Source organism: Elephas maximus, chromosome 7, assembly GCF_024166365.1.
Source record: "Elephas maximus indicus isolate mEleMax1 chromosome 7, mEleMax1 primary haplotype, whole genome shotgun sequence".
Classification (NCBI taxonomy): Eukaryota; Metazoa; Chordata; class Mammalia; order Proboscidea; family Elephantidae; genus Elephas; species Elephas maximus.
This window is the reverse complement of record NC_064825.1, coordinates 72904153-72925703: the sequence shown is the minus strand read 5'-3', so window position 1 is coordinate 72925703 and position 21551 is coordinate 72904153. Positions and strand designations below refer to the sequence as shown.

The window sequence follows — 21551 nt, the reverse complement described above, 5'->3', positions numbered from 1 at the left end:
AGCTCCTGGCAGCTGCTCGCCCCAAGGAGCTGGTCGCGCAGCGACGCGACTACAACAGGCCCAGCCATGGACAGGAAGGTGGCCCGGGAATTCCGGCACAAGGTCAGAGCCGCGAGGGGCACCCCAAGTGCCAAGGAACCCAGAGTCTGGGCGGGATGGGTGGAGGGATTGCTGCGGGACGGACGTCCGCGGCACCACCCCTCCCTTTTCCAGCCCGGCCTGAGAGCTCTGGATGGGATGGGCTCCCCCAAGACCAGTTTGGCCACCAGCAAGGATCCCCAGTAAAATGTGGGAGGTGACGCTGGAACTCCAGGTTCAGGGACCGCTAAACAGGTCTCTTGCAACTGCCCCTTCTCCTTCTGCCCTTCAAAGACCAGGACAGTGTCTGGGATTGGAATTCCTTGAAGTCCTGGCCTGAGACAGGACAATTCTCTGAGGTGTCCCCTAGTGGGTAGACACCCCCCTCTCCAGTGCCCCGAGCCCGTGGCTGTTGAAGTATGTGGAGGGAGTCTGGGGCAGTGTCTGAGAGGTGAGGATTTGGAGGAAGGAAAATGGGTGTCTTTCTGCCCTTTGACCTCAAAACCGGAGTTCAAAGCACTTCAGGGAGCCCCCTGAACACTTAAGGGCATTTCTTAAGGTCTGGGAAGCAGCCGAGAAACTGGTACTGGCCCGGGAGCAGAGGAAAGGAAGGGCAGTCACTGAGGGTGGGAGGACAGAGACAGCCAGGTCCAGGGGGTCGTCTTTCAGGTGTGAGGAGCTGGGCTATGGCCACCCAGAGCTTCCAGGCAGAGCCACATCTCGCCCAGTGTGTCCAGTGAGGGGCCCTCAAACACCAGTGCCGGTAGCTGCCAGATTTCACCCAGGGCATTTTCAGAACTGTTTCCAGAGCTGAGCAGGATCAGCAGAGGCCCTGAGGCCAGAAAGGGCCCTTCTAGGAGACTAGTGGGCCTCCCTATAGGCTTTAGCATGCCTCAGAGCCCAGGGTATGAAGCCAGGGGTGTCTGGAGCTGCCCACAGGTCCTGCTTGAGGGGTGTCAACTGTGCGTCCTGAGGCCCTCACCGAACTCCAGAGTAGCAGCACCTTTAGATCAAGTAAAACCCCTTCCCAGGCCTGAGCTCAGGTAGGCAATGTCAGGGGGCTTATTAATCCCTCCCTCCCCACAGAAAGGCCTAGAGGAACCCAAGGAGCTAGTCAGTATTGGGACCAAGGGCCGGGATCAATCATTCCTTTAAAAATATGTTCAAGAACCCGCTCTGTGCCAGTCCTGAGCACCTACTCTGTGCCCTCAAATTGCTGGTGGTGTGGATGGGAGGCAGACCCTACAGTATGGTGACTGAGTGCTGTGATCAAGGTTTGGTGGTGGCACAAATGGGGCAGCTCATACAGGCAGAAGTCTAGAAACAAGGCCTTGGGCATCCCTGAGCCTGCTCCCAGGGGTGAGAGAGAGCTGGAAGCTCAGCAGCAGGATTTGGGGCGGCGGGCGACCAAGGGGAGCCTGAGACAGTGTTCACAGTGCATCCTGTTGCAGAGGGATGTGATGGTGGCAGGCGGAGCACGTCTGGCGAGTATAGATGTCAGACAACCCACTTTGAAGGAGCCCAGCCTCCCGTCCCCACCCTAAGACTTAGGCTTGAATTTCACTTTCCTGCCCCTGTGCTGAAGGTAGAGCTGGTCCTCTTTTGCCTTCTCCCCATGGGGTACCTACCCTTTGCCTCTTTTGAGAGAATCAGCTCTGTGGTCCTGCTGGCTGACTTGGCCTTGGTGTTAACCTCTGTCCCTCCTCCCCAAGCTCTGAAGGGCCTCAGGCCTCTGTGTTTTCACTGCTCTGTTCTTCCTCATACAAGAGTCATTACGTATTAATGCCCTGTGTGTGCAGACGGGGCAGTGTCAAACTGGGCAAGGCCTGGGCTGGACTTTGTACCCTGTTGCTTTGAAGACAACGGCAGCCTTCCTTCCCCTCTCAGGCTGGGATATTCCAGGAACTAGGGAGAGTGGATGGAACAGCAGAGGATAGAGATGGAAGGACAGGGGCATACTGGGTAAAATTTACAGCTTGCTGGTGATTGCTTTCAAGGCATACCTTCCTTAGAGTTTTAAAACAAATTTACTCCTTGGGAATGGTGTGTATCTAAATCCTTAGTCATTGGAGGTAGAGTTTAGAATAGTGTGTTGTAGTGGAAAGGGCTGTGTGACTGAAGGAAGTTACTTAACCTCTCAGTGCCTCAGTTCTCTAATTTGTGACATGAAAGTTTGGCTGCTAACCAAAAGGTCGTCAGTTCGAATTCACCAGGCACTCCTTGGAAACCCTAATGGGCAGTTCTACTCTGTCCTATAGGTCGCTGTGAGTTGGAATCGACTCTATGGCAGTGTTTTTGTTTTGTTTTGTTTTGTTTTGTTTTGTTTTGTTTTGTTTTGTTTTGTTTTGTTTTGTTTTGTTTTGTTTTCACTACTATGTAAGTAGTAAGGTTATTGTGAAGGCTGAATGAGAGCTACCTGTATGTATGAGCTTAGAATAGAGCCTGGCACTTTGTGATCCCTCAATAAATATCTGCTGTTGTTTTTTATCTGGAGTTAGACACAACTGGGGTGAAATCTCAGCCCTGTCACTCACTGCAAGTGAGAAGACCTTGGGCAAAGCACTTAATCTCTCTGAACTTTAGTTTCCTCAGCTGTGAGAGGGCTTTGTAGTGTTTACCTCACAGGACAGTTAGGATTAAACTGGAATTCAAGTTCTGGGTGCTCTGGGCCTGGAGTAACCATTCAGCAAATGGCCACACTGTTCCCAACTGCTGCCGGCAGAGCCAACAGGGTCTAGGCTGTCTCACGGAATCTGCCTCTGGCATTATGCAGTTTCCCCAAGGCCGCCATCAGGAGTTGCAAGGCCTTCCTGGTAACCAAGAATTCCAAAGGGGGCAGTGATCAGAGACCAAAGCCTCTCCCCCAGAGAGTCAGCTTCTCAAAAGAAAGTTAACCCTCTACTCATGGCACTTGCATCCTGCAGTAACTTGGTTACTCATTTGCTCAAAAAGTATTTATTGCCTGTTCTGCAGTCATGCATTTATGGATATGTGTCGTGTACCCTGCCCTAGGCAAGGCATCTGAGGTTGGGGTGGGATAAACAGGAGGGTCAGAAAGAGCCCCTGCCATCTAGGAGTTTAGCATTCATTCATTCCCACATGTAATAAGTATTGACTGAGCTCCTAATATGTGCCAGGTAGTGTTCTAAGTATTGAAGAACAAAACAAAGTCCCTGCCCTCTTAAAGAGCACATTCTAGTGGGGAAAACAAACAGTTATCAAGTAAGCTAATAAAAGTATTATATTATGCTAAGTAGTGGCAAATGCTATGAAAAAAATAATAAACCGGGGTAAGATGAGAGCATGAAGTGGTGGTACTTTATATAGTCAGGGAAGGTCTCCCCGAGGAGGTGACACTGGAGCAGAGACCTGGAAGAAGTGAAGAAAGGTGCCATGAAGATGTATGTGGAAGAGCATTCCAGGCAGAGGGAACAGCGAGTGCAAAGGCCCTGAAGCAAGTGCATACTTGGTGTGTTTAGGAGTAGCGAGTAGGACAGTGAGTCTGAGAGGAATTATTGAAGTGGAGAGCTGTAGATGGGGCCAGAGGAGTGGCAGGGGTCTGGTAGTCCTTTGTTAAGACTATGGATTTTGTTCTAAGTGTGATGAGAACCCAACAGGGGAGTGGCATGATTAGATTTACATGTTAAATGACCTGCTCTGGCTGCTGTGTAGAGAACAGACCGGAGAAGGCCAAAAGTGGAAGGGAGACACCAGTCAGGAGGCCCCAGCAGTAGGAATGATACATTTTAAAGGTAGAGCCAATAGGCCTTGCTGATGGATTGGCTGTGGGGGTGGAAGGAGATGCATCAAGGGTGACTCTAAGTTTTGGGGGGAAGAGCAGACCGGTGAGGACAGACTGAAAGGTGGTGGGAACCATGAGTTCCATTTTGGATGTTTTAAGTTTGAGTTGTCTTTTAGACCCTTAAGTGGAAATGTGGACTGAGAAGGCCAGTAGCTATAGGAGAGAAGCATAGGTGAGACTTTGGGGTATAAAATAGTATTTAAACCCCTTAGACTGATGAGGTCATTTAGGGAAACAGTGCAGATGGAGAGAAGAGTCGGGTCAGAGCCCAAGGGCACCCTAACCCTTAGAAGAGAGGAGGAGCAACAAGTGACGTCAAAGGAGAACCAGTAAAAGAAGGGTGTGATCAGCTGTGTCAAATACTGGGTCAAATGCTACAGACTAGCTAGCAAGACAAGAGTCTCTTGAAAAGATAAATGATAATAAAATAAGAGTCAAACAAACCCGGTACTACCTGGGATGCACACTCTGAAGACCTGGGAAGAAGTGTGGTTGGATCTGGTTATCCCAGCAACATTTATTGGTGCCTGCTGTGTACTACCTGCTGAGGATATAGAATTTTTATCTATTTAGGTTTACTTAATTTGTGGCACCCTGGTGGTGCAGTGGTTAAGAGCTCGGCTGCTAACCAAAAGGTTGGCAATTAGAATCCACCAGCCATTCCTTGGAACCCTATGGGGCAGTTCTACTCTGTGCTGTAGGGTTATGAGTCGGGATCAACAACAACAGTTAATCGTATTTAACTAACACTTAGAGAATGCTTACTCTTTGCCAGTCACTGTCCTAAACTCTTGGAGTTCTTGGGTGGTGCAAATGCACTGGACTGCTAGATGAAAAATTGGAAGTTTAAGTCCACCCATAGGTGTCTTGAAAGAAAGGCCTGAAGATCTATTTTTGAAAAATCAGCCAGGGTCGCCTTGAGTCAGAATCAACTCAATAGCAACTGGGACTGTCTTAACAATTATTTTAAAAAGCTTGTAACAATTATTAACTCATCAAATGCTCATAGCAGTTCTATTAGGTAGATACTTTTTTTTAATCCTCATTTTACAGACCAGGAAGCTGAAGCACAGAGAGGAATAGACCCAGTTGGAGAAAGAGCTTGTCGGCATGGTTCTGTCTGCTCCCACCCTCCACACTCACACCCCAAGCCTGTGTCTAGGTCACACACAGTCTAGTGGGGAGACGGGCATGTAAAGAGGAATTACAACAGAACTTGGGGAGTCCCAGGGCAGAGGTGGGAACGAAGAGCTGTCCTATGCACAGAGGATGACGTGACTGGCCCTGCAGGGGAGTCAGACGAAAGACTCGACCAAGGAGAGGCTGACATTTGAGATGAGTCTTAAAGGTTGAGGGAGAGTTCACAGAAAGGGAATACTGCTGTCACTGCCACTGCTACGAGCTAACATTTCATACCAGTCAGAGTCTCACCAGGAGGGGCTGTGTCCAGCAAAAGGCAGGATGCATGAACCAGCAAGACGTGGTGTCTTAGTCATCTAGTGCTGCTATAACAGAAATACCACAAGTGGATGGCTTCAACAAAGAGAAATTTATTTTCTCACAGCCTAGTAGGCTAGAAGTCCAGGGGAAGGCTTTCTCTCTCTGTTGGCTCTGGAAGAAGGTCCTTCTCGTCAATATTCTCCTGGACTGGAATTTTCTCTGTGCAGGAACCCCGGGTCCAAAGGATGCACTCTGCTCCCAACACTGCTTTCTTAGTGGTATGAGGTCCCCCCTTCTCCGCTCGCTTCCGTTTCCTTTTATCTCTTGTAAGATAAAAAGTGGTGCAGCCTACACTCCAGGGAAACTCCCTTTACATTGGATCAAGTATGCGACCTTAGCAAGGGTGTTACAATCCCACCCTAATCCTCTTTAACATAAAATTACAATCGGAAAATGGAGGACAACCACACAATACTTGGAATCATGGCCTAACCAAGTTGACACATATTTTGGGGGGACACGATTCAATCCATGACACATGGTAACACCCCATGAGACTGGCAACAGCAGGAAGCCAGTGCTCCCAAGGGGCAAGGGGAGGGAGAGTTACCAGAACCTGGTGAGCACCATGGCTGCAGGAGAGGGGTCTGACCGGAGCAGCAGCCTTAGGTGGAGGAACCTGCCAATCCTGGTTCAGCAGGGAGGGAGCCAAGGAATATGGACCCCAATGCCTTTCTCCTCATGTCCTCTCACCTCTTGCCCTCTCACCTGCTGTTTGTGCCTCCCATTGGCTGAACTAAGCAGGAAACCAGAGGATATGGGAGCCCAGGTGAAGCCTCCCGGGACACAGAGCAGGTGGGGAAGCCTGGAGAGTGGGTCTGGAGGCACAAGTGGAGAAGATTGCAGCCCTTGAGGTGTCCTGGGAACTGTCCTAAGTGCTTTACATGTATTCATCCCCAAGACCGTTGGGAGAGCAGACATTCACTGAGTGAAACAACATTCATTATTTAAATTGTTCTTACTCTCTTGCTCCCTCTTTGAATGGATGCACACATGGAGTTGAATTCGCATGAGTTAAATATGTTGTTCCTCTGGGTGGCTGTCCTGAAGACCCAGGAATGCAGGATGATGAGGCTTGAGAGGGCTCCAAGGCCAAACCCAGAATTTGCCTCCTGTGCCCCAGGCAAGGGTCCTGAACCTTGTGAGGGTGGAGGTGTTGGGCACAGTCCTTCCTTCTTCTGCACCACAACTCCCCCCTCCCCCCACCCATGCAGGCTAATAGCACAGAGCCAGTTGAATATCAGCCAGAGAATGCTAATGCTGGACCAAGGGGGCCAGACACCAGCTGGATGGGGATTGATGTGATGAAGAGACCCCTCGACAGTTATTTGTAGATCGTGAGCTCCTTTAGGCTTTCTATGCCTAATATCAAGACAGATCCAAGAAAAGGTAAAGCTTTCTAAGTCTGGTTGGAGAAAGAAGACATGGTGTCTTGCACACAGTAGGTGCTCAATAAATGCATATTGGACAAGTGCATACAAGAAAGTTGTATTTGGTAAGTGGATACTGTGTGCTGGTTTGCAAAGCATGATGTTGGGTACCACAAGGAAACAAAGATCATCAGCAGAGTTGAGGGAAGAAATCAGTGTCGACTGCCTACTTTGTGCCAGGTGCTTCACAAGTATCTGAGTGCAAGGTATCAGGAGAGTGGTATCAGGAGAATGGTACAAAGTGCCCTGGAACAAGGACACCCAGAAGCTGATCGTTAGGACTGGTGCCAGGTGGATCTTCCTAAGGTGTTTGTTAGAATCCAGATTTCGGGAAGAAGGAATCCTGTATAGTTTTCTTAAGTATTTAAAAAGTGAAATTTGAATAATAGTGGTGATGTTACTGCATGTTCAAGCTTCCAGAGTAACTTCCATCTTTCTCAGTTTTATGAGGTGCCTTTTAAAGCCCAAAGAGTGAGGTGTGGTTAGAGAACACCGCAGCACATTTATCCCTGATTCACTTTGGAGACATTTCTGTGTGGAAAATGATCAGAATCACGATAGATCAGATTTCTCTATCTGAGTGGTCTCCTGTGCAAGAAAGACCCTTTTTAAACTTCTAATTGATTTAACACTGAGATTCATATTTAAAGGGCATTCTGCATAAACCAGATATGTTTTCCCAGCTGTTACAGCATAGAGATAATTTTTTTAATGGGTGAGTAGGCTTTATGGAGGTAGATGGGGTGTTCTGAATGAGAATGGGGAGGTTCCAAAGTATTGGGGAAGGGTCTGCTTGGCGGCAGCCAGAGTTCCACTTGGAATGTGGTGGTAGTGACTCTGGAGAAGGGGTAAGAGTAGAATTGAAGAGCAGGGTTTGAGCGTCCTAACTGGGTGAGAGTGGGCTGACATTAGGCTGAAGAGCTGGACTCTACAGGCTGCCTCAGAGGGAGAATGGTTAAGTTATACTTTCTGGATACATCTGGATGCAGGTCCTGGGCCCCAGGAATAGGCTTTTCTACAAAGACTGTCTCCAAGTGATTTGTGCTTGGCCCAAGGAAGGCAAAAAAACCACAATCCTAGACCCTTAGTCTTCTACTCCAACTTTCCACTGAATGCGTAAGCACCACCTATTGAAGACGATTCATCACATCTTAAACCTAATGAGGCAATGGATGGGGGCACATCTGCAAAGAGATGGAGGAGATAACTCCAGTCCTAAGGCCTCAGCCAATAAGAGATTCCCTCTTGTCTTAGTCATCTAGTACTGCTCTAACAGAAATACCACAAGTGGATGGCTTTAACAAAGAGAAGTTTATTCTCTCACAGTCCAGGAGGCTAGAAGTCTGAATTCAGGGTACCAGCTCCAGGGAAAATCTTTCTCTCTCTGTCAACTCTGGAGGAAGGTCCTTGTCATCCATCTTCCCTTGGTCTGAGAGCATCTCAGAGAAAGATGTGGCCGTCTGCTTCCATAAAGATTACAGCCTTGGAAATCCTATGGGACAGTTCTACTCTGTCCTATAGGGTTGTTATGAATTGGAATTGACTTGATGGCAACAGGTTTGGATTTTTTGTCACTATATGTTAGGCATCAGGGGGATGGTACAATTGTTAAGTGCTTGGCTGCTAACCAAAAGGTTGGTGGTTCAAACCCACCCAGCAGCTCCATGGGAGAAAGACCTGGTGATCTGCTTCTGTAAAGATTAGAGCCAAGAAAACCCAGTGGGGAGAGGTCAGCACAACTGGACTAAAGCAAAAGCAAAGAAGTTTCCTGAATAAACTGAACACTTCGAAGGCCAGCATAGCAGGGGTGGTGTTTGGGGACCATGGTTTCAGGGGACATCTGAGTCAATTGGCATGATAAAATCTATTAAGAAAACATTCTGCATCCCACTTTGGAGAGTGGCATCTGGGGTCTTAAACGCTAGCAAGCGGCTATCTAAGATACATCAATTGGTCTCAACCCACCTGGAATCAAGGAGAATGAAGAACACCAAAGACACAAGGTAATTATGAGCCCAAGAGACAGAAAGGGCCACATAAACCAGAGGCTACATCCACCTGAGACCAGAAGAACTAGATGGTGCCCGGCTACACCTGATGACTGCCCTGACAGGGAACACAACAAAGAACCCTGAGGGAGCAGGAGAGCAGCAGGATGCAGACCTCAAATTCTCATAAAAAGACCAGACTTAATGGTCTGACTGGGACTAGAAGGACCCCAGAGGTCATGTTCCCCAGACCTTCTGTTAGCCCAAGACAGGAACCATTCCCAAAGCCAACTCTTCAGACAGGGATTGGACTGGACTGTGGGATAGAAAATGATACTGGTGAACAGTGAGCTTCTTGGATCAAGTAGACACATGAGACTATGTGGGCATCTCCTGTCTGGATGGGAGATGAGAGGGCAGAGGGGGTCAGAACGTGGCCGAATGGACACAATAATAGAAAGTGGAGGGAAGGACTGTGCTGTTTCATTAGAGGGAGAGCAACTAGGAGTATATAGAAAGGTATATATAAGTTTTTATATGAGAGACTGACTTGGTTTGTAAACTTTCACTTAAAGCACAATAAAAATTAAAAAAAGAAAGAAAACCCTGTGGGGCAGTTCTGCTCTGTCATATGGGGTCGCTATCAACCTGACTGCCCCTAACAACAGCAACAACAGGGATTTAGAACAACCTGATCTCATCCTTCCCCTCGTGGCGTTGTCTATCTGGTGAAGAAGATGGACAAACCAGCACACAAGCAAGCTTTTAATTACAAATTGTGATTTGATGTAACAATGGACATGAAAACCCTCCAGGGGATGGGGGTGGACACTTCTATATAGGGAAGGGCCTCTCTGGGAAGGGGGCTAGCCATGCAGCGAAGTGGGAAAGCCATCCTGGCAGAGGGAACACTGGCACCGAGCCCTGAGGCTGGAGAGAGTTTAAAAGTGGCAGGAGATGAGGTTGGGCTTTGATAAGTCAAGGTAAGGAGTTTGGATTTGGATTTTGTTTTAAGTGCAATTAAAGGCTACTAAGCAAACAAGTGACATGATCTAATTTATATTTTTTAAAGATATCTTTTCCTCCTGATCCCAAGGGAGTTCAGAATTTTTCTCTGCTTAGACTCCATTATAGCCAAATGTGGGCACCCCAGCCCTGTCTCAGCGAAGTCCCCCACATGCAGTCCTAGGCAGAGTGGGCGGAGAGAGTCCAAGGCTGGCTCCTCATAGAAATGGGCTCTTGGAGGTGCCCACTAAAGTGGCACGTGCAAGAGCCCAGGCAACCCCTAAGATTTAGTACCACCCACTCAGCAGATGCTCCCCTCTCCCATCTTCTAGCTGGCTGGGATCCCCTTGCCTAGAGGAGAGGGATAGTGAGGTAGAAGAAAGCAGAAATGCCCTTGTTGGAGCAGATGAGGTGGACGTAAGTCTAAGCCATGAGCCAGTAAAGGATAAGTCACTTAGATTGTTCTCATCTTCAATGAAATACTTGGCCTGATTTTAGAGCAAAGAGGGGTACTGCCAGGTGGAGGCCAGAAATCCCAAGGGCTGGAATTTCCCAAGGACTTTGTTGAGGCAGACAGACTGCTCCCCTGTCCCTCAGAATCCTTGAGATGCCCAAGAGAGAGGCAAGGCTGCTCTGACCCTTCTCTGAGAATCAACCAGCTTCCAGCGTCAACTTCTTGCTATGAGTGATTGAGCCGTGGACCAAACTGTTGGGCCTAGAGGCTGGGGAAGGGACTTAAAAACGACTTGCCTCCGCCTTGCCCTGTTACTCAGTTACTCTGAAGAGAGAGCCCAGGGGTGCACTGGGTAAAAATTTACACTGAGCTGTCCGAGGGAGTATAATTTGGGGCTCCTGGCTTACCCGGGGAAACCCTGGTGGTGTAGTGGTTAAGTGCTAACCAAGAGGTCGGCAGTCCAAATCCACCAGGCGCTCCTTGGAAACTCTTTGGGGCAGTTCTACTCTGTCCTATAGGGTTACTATGAGCCTGAATCAACTCGAGGGCAACGGGTTTGTTTGGTTTTGGCTCACCTAGTCCCCTGGGATTGAGATGCTAATGAAACAGCTCCTGAACTCTACCTTGGAGTCCCAGCCATTGACGTCAGCAAAGTTGAAATGATGTAACCTGATTCTCCCCTGAGGGGAGGAGGGAGCATTCAGTGACCTGTGGAGGGGGAGGAGTGGCCTGGAGACTGACCAGCGGACAGAACTCAAGGCCAACACAGCATAGCCCAGGAAGGGACAGGGTGGAGTTCCCTCTGGCATTGGGGGTCCCAGAAGAACTCAGTGGTGGGTGCTTCCGGTGGGTAGGATGTGCTATCTGAGCGAGTGGCCCAAATCTTTTCTGAAAGCATTTATCCAGCAGTACAGCCACCACCAGGTAAGATGATGGGCTTCTTCCGGACAGGGGAGCTGACACTAGCATTGGCACTTCTGGACATGGGGTGACATACCATGGGGGGAATGACAGCACTACCATAGGGGCACATTGCTGTCACCAGGGGGTTCACATGTGTGCACGTGCGTGTATCCCTGTGTGTGTGTGTGTGTGTGTGTGTATGCATGTCACCCCACCAGGGGACAAGGCTCAGCTTGGCCACATCTGGATATGCAAAAGTACTTCTGTGGCCACTCTGGGGTGGTCTGCATAGGTCTGATGTTCTGAGGTCCCAGAGGCAGCCTGGCCTCTGGCTTACCCCCTTTCCTCACATCCCCAACCCCAAAGAGATACTGAGGGGGGTCCCCATGGATGGTTTCCCTTTCCCTGGGGTATGCTAGGGGAGTGCTGGGCCTGGGGCTATAATTCTGCCCTTGGGTTTTTCAGGTGGATTTTCTGATTGACAATGACGCGGAGAAGGACTATCTCTATGATGTGCTGCGGATGTACCACCAGTAAGCGTGTTGGGTTTGGCTCCCATGCACCACCCCGGCTACCTCTGCCTCCAGGGAGCCCTGGGATAGGTTGTTCTGAGAGACAGGAGGACCTCCTCCTCCCATCTTGGGGATCTCAGGGAGGCAGGTTCACGATGCTCCGGGGAATCAAATACACATGCCATTCACTCACTTCAGCAAATACTTTGGGCTTGGCTCTGTGCTAGCAACTGCGGATACACTGGGAGCAAGACAGACTGGTCCTTGCTCTCAGGTGGCTCACAGTCTGATGGTGGAGGCAGCCACGCAGCCGAATAAGCTCAGTGCTGAGACAGAACAAAAAATACCACTCGTCCCAGACCTGCGTCAGATGTCTTTCATTACCCACTTGGTTTTTTATTCATTCAACATACATTTAGGAGCCCCTGCCACTTGCTGGGCACGATGCAGGATCCAGAAATGTGTAAGATCTAGTCTCTTTCCTTGAGTAACTTGTGGCCTGCTGGGGGAAGTAGACAGACCCCACTCCCCCCCACCCCCCCCAAACAAAGAATTCTAATATAATTTACCATGAAATAAACAAATAGAGGTAAAAACAGCAAGCTATAGGGGTGTGAAAAAGAATATTTCACTTCTAACTGTGGGGGAAAAGACCAGAAAGGCTTGAGCTAGGTTTTAAAGGATAAGAAGGGTTTAAAAAAAAAAAAAAAACCTAAGCCCTGCAATAGCCCTTGACCCCAAATAAGAAAATCTAGGTCAGTTAATGAAAAGTACAACATAATTTCCTACTTTGGATCCTATTGCCGTCTCCTCTGCTATTTCAGCCCCGTTATTGTTGTTAGTTGTCGATGAGTCAGCTCTAACTCATGGTGACCCCATATACAACAGAACAAAATATTGCCCAGTCCTGCATCATCTTCACAATTATTGGTATGCTTGAGTCCATTTTTGAGGCTACTGTGTATTTTGAGTGACTTCCAACCTAGGAGGCTTATCTTCCAGCACTATATTGGATAATATTCTATTGTGAGCCATAATGTTTTCATTGGCTAATTTCCAAAATATATCTCCAGGCCTTTTTTCCTAGTCTGTTTTAGTCTGAGCTGTCAGTTTGTCATGCCATGGTAGCTTGAGTGTTACCGTGATGTTGGAAGCTATGCCACTGGTATGTCAGATACCAACAAGGTCAGTCACCCATGGTGGACAGGTTTCAGTGGAGCTTCCAGACTAGGACAGACTAGGAAGAAAGGTCTCATCCCTAGTTCTACCTTACTCTCGGTAGCTTTTTCCTTCATTCCTGATAAGAAGGATTTTGATAGGGGGAAATATCAGAGAAGGGCAATCCAGGATGAGCAATCAGCGACAGCAAAGGTGTGGAGGCATGAAAGCACAAGGTGTGACTGGGGACCGAGAGTGTTCCAGGGAATAGAACTTGGGGGCACACAGAGACCATAAATAACCAAAGGCTGGAGAAGTCCGTGGAGGCAGATCTGGAGACAGGGCCCTGAGTCTGCCAAGGAGAATGGACTTTGTCCCCTGGGCAGTAGGGAGCCATCGAAGAATTTTGAGAAGGGGAGTGACTTACATGTAGACATGATTGGGTGACAGTGATGAAGACAGCAGGCAGCTAGAGAAGTACAGGCCTGTGAGGCTGAGGGCCTGAACAGAGTAAAGGAGATGGTGAAGTTTACAGAGCTTAGCAGGACATCAGAAGTGGAGATGAGGGTGTGAAAGGCATCACCAACACCTCACCCAGAAGTTTCCTGTCTGGAAAGATCCTGGGCTTCAGAACTAGGCTGACTCTATTTCATCTGCAAAATTGGTTAACAATCCCTACCTTCATTTCCTCATGAGACTTACATGGGAGAATAAAGCTCTATCCAAGTACCAGGCCGAGTTAAGGGCTGAGTCAGACTGAGTTCCCCTTTTCAGAAGAGTTCTTCTCTAGGGATGAATAGGGATTCCTGGACTTGGGCCCAGTCGATGGAACCCAGGCCAGGGCTGCTCCCTCTGGGAATCCATGGCTCCCAGGGGTCATTGAGGCTCCAGGCATCCTTCATGTCTCCACAGGACCATGGATGTGGCTGTGCTGGTGGGAGACTTGAAGCTGGTCATTAATGAGCCCAGCCGCCTGCCACTGTTTGATGCCATCCGGCCCTTGATCCCGCTGAAGCACCAGGTGGAGTATGACCAGCTGACACCCCGGCGCTCCAGGTGCGGAGGGGGCAGTTGGGCTAGAGGCAGGGGTGGGAGAGGTCAACCAGGGATGGGGCTAGTGGATGGGGCAGGGCTGGCAGTCAGGCCCAAGCTTGGCCATCAGCGTCCTTTTCTTCATGACAGGAAGCTGAAGGAGGTACGTCTGGACCGTCTGCACCCCGAAGGCCTCGGCCTTAGCGTGCGTGGTGGCCTCGAGTTTGGCTGTGGTCTCTTCATCTCCTACCTCATCAAAGGTGGTCAGGCAGACAGCGTCGGGCTCCAGGTGAGGGAACAGACCCAGGGGCCGAGGTAGGGCCAAGGTAGGGCCTCAGGCTTCCTGTCTCTCCTCCCAGTTTGGCAGCCAGACCATGTAGCACATGGTCACCCAACTTTTCTGAGCCATTGGGAGAAAAGAGACTGGCACATCCTGACAGGTTTGCACAGACCCACAGAAATTTGGCTGCAGGCACTTGTCTGTTATCTTGAATCAAGCTGGGAACCTGGTTATGTCCTCCCCCTACAGCTGCAGCCACGCTTCACCCCACTCCCTACTTCTTGGAGCTGGTTCATAGTTGTGTCCTGACAGCGGAAGGCTTTACCAGAAGGGAAAAGGAAAGGACAGTGTAGTGCAGTGCTTCAGAGCACAGCCCTGGAGCCGGAGTGCTCCAGTTTACATCTTGGCTTCATTGTTCATTCACTGTGTGACTGGTGAAATTACTTAGCTCCTGTGCCTCAGTTTCCTCATCTGTAAAATTGTTGTTAGTTTTTGTCACGTCATCTCCGACTCATGGTGATCTTATGTACAACAGAACGAAATCTTGCCTGGTCCTGCACCATCTTCATAGTCACTGGCATGTCTGAGTCTATATCATTGCACTCATTGTGCAGTGCCTTCCAATCTAGGGGGCTCATCTTCCAGCACTATACTGGACGGTATTCTGTTGCGAACCATAAAGTTTTCATTAGCTAATTTTCAGAGGCAGATCACCAAGCTTGTCTTCCTAGTCTGTCTGAGCCTGGAAGCTCTGTTGAAACCTGTTCACCATGAGTGATCCTGCTGGTATTTGAAATACCAGTGGCATAGGTTCCAGCATCACAGCAACATGCAAGCCACCAGAGTACAACAAACTGACAGACAGGTGGTGGCATCTGTAAAATAGGAATGAGGATAATACTACCTACCTCATCAGGTTGTTATAAGCAGTAAATACATTAATAATATAAAGTGCTTTTAATAGTGCCTGGCACATGAGTACTGTGTGTTTGTTAAATAAACAAAGAGATGGGATTTAATAAATACCCTGAGTGTGCCAGGTAACATCCTCACAACCAGTTTTCACTATATACAGGAAATGTATCGTCTTCATTTGATAGAGTTGTTAATAGAGGCTCAGAGACTTGACTAACGTCACACGGCGTGAAAGTGGCAGAGCCAGGATTTGAACCCAAGTCTTCTGACTGCCAAGCCCAGGGCTGTCTTCAGCACTTTTGGGGTCCTCACACCTCAGTGTCTGAGCAGAGGTGGGCAGCCCCCCAGACCTCACTCCTGCCAGAGCCCAGAGCTATGTTTTGTATGTCCAGATAAAGGAGGCCCTCTCACCACCTCCCTAGCTTCCAGAGTGTGTGTTATCAACATCCCAATCAGGGCTGCCAAGCTGGGGGCTTCAGGAGGCTCGCAGGCTAATGTGTAAGACACCACAGAGTGGGGAGTGGAAACAGGGAGCTGACAGACACGGCTTTGTTCTAAATCCCTGTCTCACGGCTTACCGGTGGCGTCTGAAATTTCAGCCCCTTCATTATTCCCTTCGCTGGGGCACATTTTCCAGCCCAGAAAAGCAGCCAGAGAAAATGCATAATGAGCTCCTCTCTTGGCGTCAGCTGAGGCCTCTTTTTTCCAGGGCAAGCTCTCATTCTAGGACAAGAATTTCTCAGCAGTGTGTTGCTGATGAAGGCGTCAGGACATTTTGTTGAAACTTAAGAGTTTCACTGTTTCTCAGGTTTATGAGTTATCGACTCTTTCACAGGCTGACGGGCTCATCTCTCCTTTCTGCCTCTGTCCCTCAGATCATCATGTCATCATGGCCCCTCCACAAAGGGCTTTTTTGCAGGGCTCCATGTGGCAGCCAGAGGGAGAGGAAAGTAGATCCTGTACCCTGAGCTAGGGCCTGTGTGGGAATCATTCCGACTGGGACCCTGGGTAAATTCCCTTTCGGAACAAGACGGGGAACTTCACTCAGAGGAACCTGGGGGGAAAAAAGCCTGTATCCATTGACCTGCCTAGGGTTCATGTTTCTGGGGAGATGTCACGCCTGCAGGCAACTGTGAGAAGATTCTAGAAGGCAGAAGAGGGGCAGGTTCAGACACAAGCCTGGCTGGGCTAAAGGCCTTGTGCTGATTTGACTTGTGAGGACAGGTCCTGGGTGGGGGGCTTGGATCCTTTACTAGGACCAAGCCCTGGAACTCCATCCCTCTGCTGGAAGTGTTTTAGATGCTTTTCAATTGCATGATGTCTCAACTTCCTCCCTCTGCCCTGCCCAGGGCAGCTTGTGCTATACAACTTGGTATGTAGTCTAGGACTAGGGAATGATTCTCTGGGCCTTGGGTGTCCTAGCTATAAGATGGATAGAGTAATCTCCGCCTTTCCTATGGGGCTCAAGGGCTCTGACAGGTGGCAAGGGTCTAGAGAGGGCAGGAAGCAGGAAATTGCAGCCAGGCTTGGCTACATGCCCTTCTGTTCTGCTTCCACACACCTGAGAGACAGTGCTTCAGAGTCAGGGAGACCTGAATTCAAATCCCAGCAACACTATTTATTAGCTGGGTGACCCTGAGCAAGTTGCTTCCCCACTGTGCACCTCAGTTTCCTCATCTGACTAGCAGGGACTCAGGTTCCTGCCCTGCAGGATTGTTGTGAAAAGTGGGTGCGAGAAGCTAGTGATGACCAGAGTGTGCTCCTGCTGTTCTCACATTAGATGTTCCAGAAACTAGAGGATTCTTCAGTGAACCCTTTCTTGTTATGCCTTCTGAGACCCTTACCACCCCTGTCTGATCTGCTGTCTGGTCCCTGAGAATATTGGGGTCTGCGTCCAGGTAGAGGAAGGAAGTGGCTTAGGTGGCAGTCATGAGAAGATGACTATGTAAGGGTGTTGGAGAGGGTGGACGTTGGCTAGAGGACCCTTTGGAGGCAGTGTGCCCACCCAAGCCCCACCCAGACCCCAGGGAGAATCAAACTGCATCCCCAGCATGTACCTTGCCACCAAGTGTCCAAAGGGTCGGCCCATATGACCTGCACTGACCCCAGATTGGAGACGGGCATCCAGGTTTTGCTGTGTGACCTTGGACAAAACATTACCTTGCTAGGCCTCAATTTCAGCTGATCTCTGAGGGGCCTTCCAGCCCTGCTGTTATCATACAAGGATTAATCCCCAGGGCCAAGGTGCTTGAGGAGTGAGAGACAGTGTCCAGCAGGGGGCGATCTCACCATGGGTCTGTATCTAGGGCTAGCCCTGAACACCTCTGAGCCCCAATCTCTCCTAATCTGCCTTGACCTAAACCTGAGAAGAGGAATCTGAACAGAGTATTTAGGGTCAGGCCCAACTAACAGTAACACTAACAATAGCAACCATTTATTGAGCACTTACTGTATGCCAGGCACTGGCTTTACATACGCAAACTCATTTAATTCTCACAGCAACCACATTATTCCCCCATTTTACACATGAGGAAAACTGAGACTCAGAAGTTCGAGAAACTTGCCCAAGATTACATAACTAATAAATATAAAATCAGGGATTCAGAGCATCTGGCAGTGAGCCTGCCCAGCTACCTGATACACCTGGAGGTCGTTCCCTCTGTCTGTGCCCAAGGTAGGGGACGAGATTGTCCGGATCAATGGCTATTCCATCTCCTCCTGCACCCACGAGGAAGTCATCAACCTCATCCACACCAAGAAGACTGTGTCCATCAAAGTGAGACGTGAGTGAGGAAGCCAGAGGGTGGGGGTAGGTGGCAGTGGGGTGTGTGGGCAGCAGAGTTGCCCAGCTCTTGGGGAGGAAGGGAGGACAGAGAAACCATCCTAACTCCGGGGCCTTTCTCCCGCAGACATCGGCCTGATCCCAGTGAAGAGGTGAGCAAGACCCAGCCCTTCCAGGTGGCTTCTTCCCCATGACCTCAGCTTCCTGAGGTCAGCCCTGAGGACCTATTCCCCCCACCCCCAGGCCAGCACTGCTGCTGGGCCAATGGTGGTCGGGGCCCCAGATGTGGCCAGTCTGGATTTGGGCCTGGTCCCTTAAACACCTCTCCCTAATATCTCCCCTTCTATTTCGCCTCCCATCAGCTCTCCTGACGAGGCTCTCAAATGGCAGTATGTGGATCAGTTTGTATCAGAATCTGGGGTAAGGACCCAGACCATCTGTGATGGGGTCTGGGTGGGGTGGTCTTCTAGGAGGAACGGCAGATTCCGGAAGGGCTTGCTCTGGAGATGTGGCCTCAGGGACTTCACACTGCTCTTCTCCCCCCAAGCTGATTGCCAAAAGCCATACCCAGAATGGTGCTGTGGGACTTTGGGCTGCCAGCCAGGCTTGGCTGGTGCATACCACCCTCCCCAGGACAGAGCAGCGATCAAGCCTATGTGGTTACACTAAGGGCTTGCCCTGAAAACCTCTCAAGCCCAGGAGGCTACTTGTGTGCATGTGGACACTGAGTAACCCTGCTTCTATTCCTCCTCCAGGGTGGGCGGGGGACACTAGGCTCCCCCGGGAGTCGGGAAAACAAGGACAAGAAGGTCTTCATCAGCCTGGTGGGCTCCCGGGGCCTTGGCTGCAGGTGGGTAGCAAGCACACCCTGGGGCTTACCCATGGCCATCGACAACAGGAGAACCCTAACGCCTCTCCTCTCATTGCTGCCTCTGTAGACATGCTTGCCCACTGGTGATGATACATCTTAGTGCCTCATTTCCCCTCTGAGCTTCACAGCAGCCCTGTAAGGGCCAATAGGACAACTCTAACAGACCCTATTTTAAAGATGAGGAAACTGAAGCACAGGGGCAGGGCCATGTCCCTTTGGTGGGCCCTTGAGTCATTATACAAGAGGCATGTTCAGATGGTCATCTCTGTTGTAGTTCCCTTGACACTTAATACTTTGTAGGTTTCCTCAAAGGGGCAGCTATGGAATCCCAAGCGGGCATCAGGCCACAGAGTGTTCTTATTAAGCCTACCAGTGATACAGTCACCATGATCTAAGTTTCAGCCCTGCTCTGCCACTTAAGAGCTCTAGAACCTTGGACTAGTTATTTACCATGCTAAGCCTCAGTTTCTCCCTCTATAAATTGGGGATGCTGATACCAATATCACAGGGTTGTTGTGAGAAGCAATGAGATGACAAAAGCAATGTACCAAGCTTAAGGCCTAAAAAAAAAAAAAAAATTTTAGCACGTGGTAAATACTATTATTATTTAAGTTACATATTTTTACAATTTCCATTTATTCATATTTATTGGACACCTTCGTGCCAAGCATAAAGTATAAAAATTTCCTTCTTTCTAAGAGATTACAGCCCAATAAAGAAGACAATCACATTAATATTTAGAGTATAGGGTGACAGGGACTGTAATGAAGCTATATTCTGGGTGAGGGATGGCAAATAGGTTTCCGGTCCTGTGCCGTCTCTAAACAGTTAGTAGTGTCTGCCTGGGGTACTGTTTTGAAAAGGATTCTAAGACTGTATGCTGGCTTAGTGAGAATATGTGATGGATTAGTGATGTCTGTCACAGATCAGGCAGAGGAGAATGGTAGCATGTGTGCCATCCTTTCTGTAGGTGTTTTAGGAGCACTGAGAAGGAAGCAGCTAGCTTAGTCTTAGAATGGAATAAAGGGTTTGGTGAAAGCCTTGTAGAGGAGATAGCATTTGAGACTTAAGGAATGAATAGGAAATTGCTAGAAAAAGCAAAGAAACATCATATGCAGAATACTAGGTGAGAGGCTGAATGGGGGAATTACAAGTAGTTTGCTGTGGCTGTTGCTCAGGGAAGCAGTAGAGATGAGACTGGAGAGGTAGACATTGCAGGGCCTTGGTTACTAAGCTCAGGGGTCGGCCGGTACGCTGAGGGACTGAAGCACTGGACGCCATGTGGGTCCTCTGAAGCCCAGGCAGAGGGATAGAACATGGATGGAGAATGAGCAAGTGCTGCAGTGGATAAGAGGCAAGGGGTAGAGCCTCACCCACATTTCCCATCTCTCCTTCAGCATTTCCAGTGGCCCCGTCCAGAAACCCGGCATCTTCATTAGCCATGTGAAGCCTGGCTCCCTGTCTGCTGAGGTCGGTTTGGAGGTGAGTGACCCTGTGCTGTTGCCACTGGGGCCCCAGCAGAGTGGGGGTCTGACTGTGATCACGTGGTGATGGAGGCCCATGTCTTCCCCCACAGCCCTCTCTCGGCAATCCTGGCTGACGATTCCTCCCTTCCCCCCAAAGGAAGGCTTCACAGAGGAGGTGACATTTGACCACCTTTGCCAACCCTGAGAAGCTTTGATCTTGAGCTTACATTATAGTAATAATGATAATCAGAGTTGACACTCAGTGAGTGCTTACTCAGACCAACATTGTCCTAAGCCCTTTAACTTTATGTGAACTCTGAGAATTAGAAAAGCTACTATTATTACCCTCCTTTCACAAATGAGGAAACAGACCCAGAGAGATGATGTGATTTTTCCAAGATAATGTACCTGGTACCTGTAGGGCTGGGATTCAAACGTAGATGGTCTAATGCCAGAGCCAAAACTCATAACTTCTTCTCTGGGAAACTTACTTCATGTCTCTGTGCTTTGGTTTCCTCACCTGTAAAATGGGAATAACAGTTCCTTCCTTCTACAGTTGTTGTGTGGATCAAATTATTTAGTACATGTGCTTAGAACTGTGTCTGGCACATAGTAAGTAATCAGTGAATGTTAGCTATTTTAGCTATTATTTTTACTCAACACTGCCTCCCCAAATGAGAAGCCCAAAGGTTTCTATGCCTACAAACTGATCTTTAAAGCAAATGTTACAAATTCAGCCAAAGAAATGAACCTCTAATGGTATAATATTAGCAGCTGATGAGAGAGGTATGGGATTGAGGGATGACAGGATGAGTTTGGGGCTGCATCAGAGCTTTCCAACTGCACTGTTCAGGAAGAGTTGAGGTGCAGCCACTTGAAGGCCCAACGTACAGCCCTGGCCCCCAGAGGGAGCCCTTCCTGCAGCTGAGTGAGTGTATGGGTAGCGCAAACATGCTGATCCTTCTCCGTTTCCCCACCAGACAGGGGACCAGATTGTCGAAGTCAATGGCATCGACTTCTCCAACCTGGACCATAAGGAGGTGAGATGTGGAGTCTTCCCTTCCTGACCCTTATCTCCCCCCTCTACTTCTCACCCTGCACTGCCCTGGTGTCTGAGACCTTCTGTGCCCTCTGCCTGGACTGTTCTGGCCTCTCAGGCCTCAGCTGACTGACTTCTGCTCCCACAGGCCGTGAACGTACTGAAGAGTAGCCGCAGCCTGACCATCTCCATCGTAGCTGGAGCTGTAAGTCCAGAATGAGCTGGTAGGGATCACATGACCTCTGACCTCCAGCCCCCAGCTCCTGAGACCTAGGTCTCTGCCACACACTCCTGGGAAGAGCCGAGGGGTCTCCTTCCCTGAAGTGCTGACACAGA

The 21551-nt window shown here is 49.4% G+C and overlaps 1 protein-coding gene across 3 annotated transcripts in view; it reads left to right on the top strand.

Moving 5' to 3' along the window:
- The window catches only part of USH1C (USH1 protein network component harmonin), a 59115-nt gene continuing 37564 nt past the window's right edge, over positions 1-21551 (top strand). For 2 of the 3 annotated variants that reach the window (XM_049890584.1, XM_049890586.1), the window contains exons 1-11: positions 1-102; positions 11626-11693; positions 13743-13886; positions 14013-14151; positions 17732-17840; positions 17967-17991; positions 18202-18259; positions 18595-18689; positions 20108-20192; positions 21157-21216; positions 21364-21420. In XM_049890584.1, the coding sequence (XP_049746541.1) occupies positions 67-102; positions 11626-11693; positions 13743-13886; positions 14013-14151; positions 17732-17840; positions 17967-17991; positions 18202-18259; positions 18595-18689; positions 20108-20192; positions 21157-21216; positions 21364-21420 (876 nt within the window). In that variant the 5' untranslated portion in view covers positions 1-66. The remainder of the gene's footprint in view (positions 103-11625; positions 11694-13742; positions 13887-14012; positions 14152-17731; positions 17841-17966; positions 17992-18201; positions 18260-18594; positions 18690-20107; positions 20193-21156; positions 21217-21363; positions 21421-21551) is intronic. The other variant, XM_049890585.1, reaches the window with a different exon arrangement.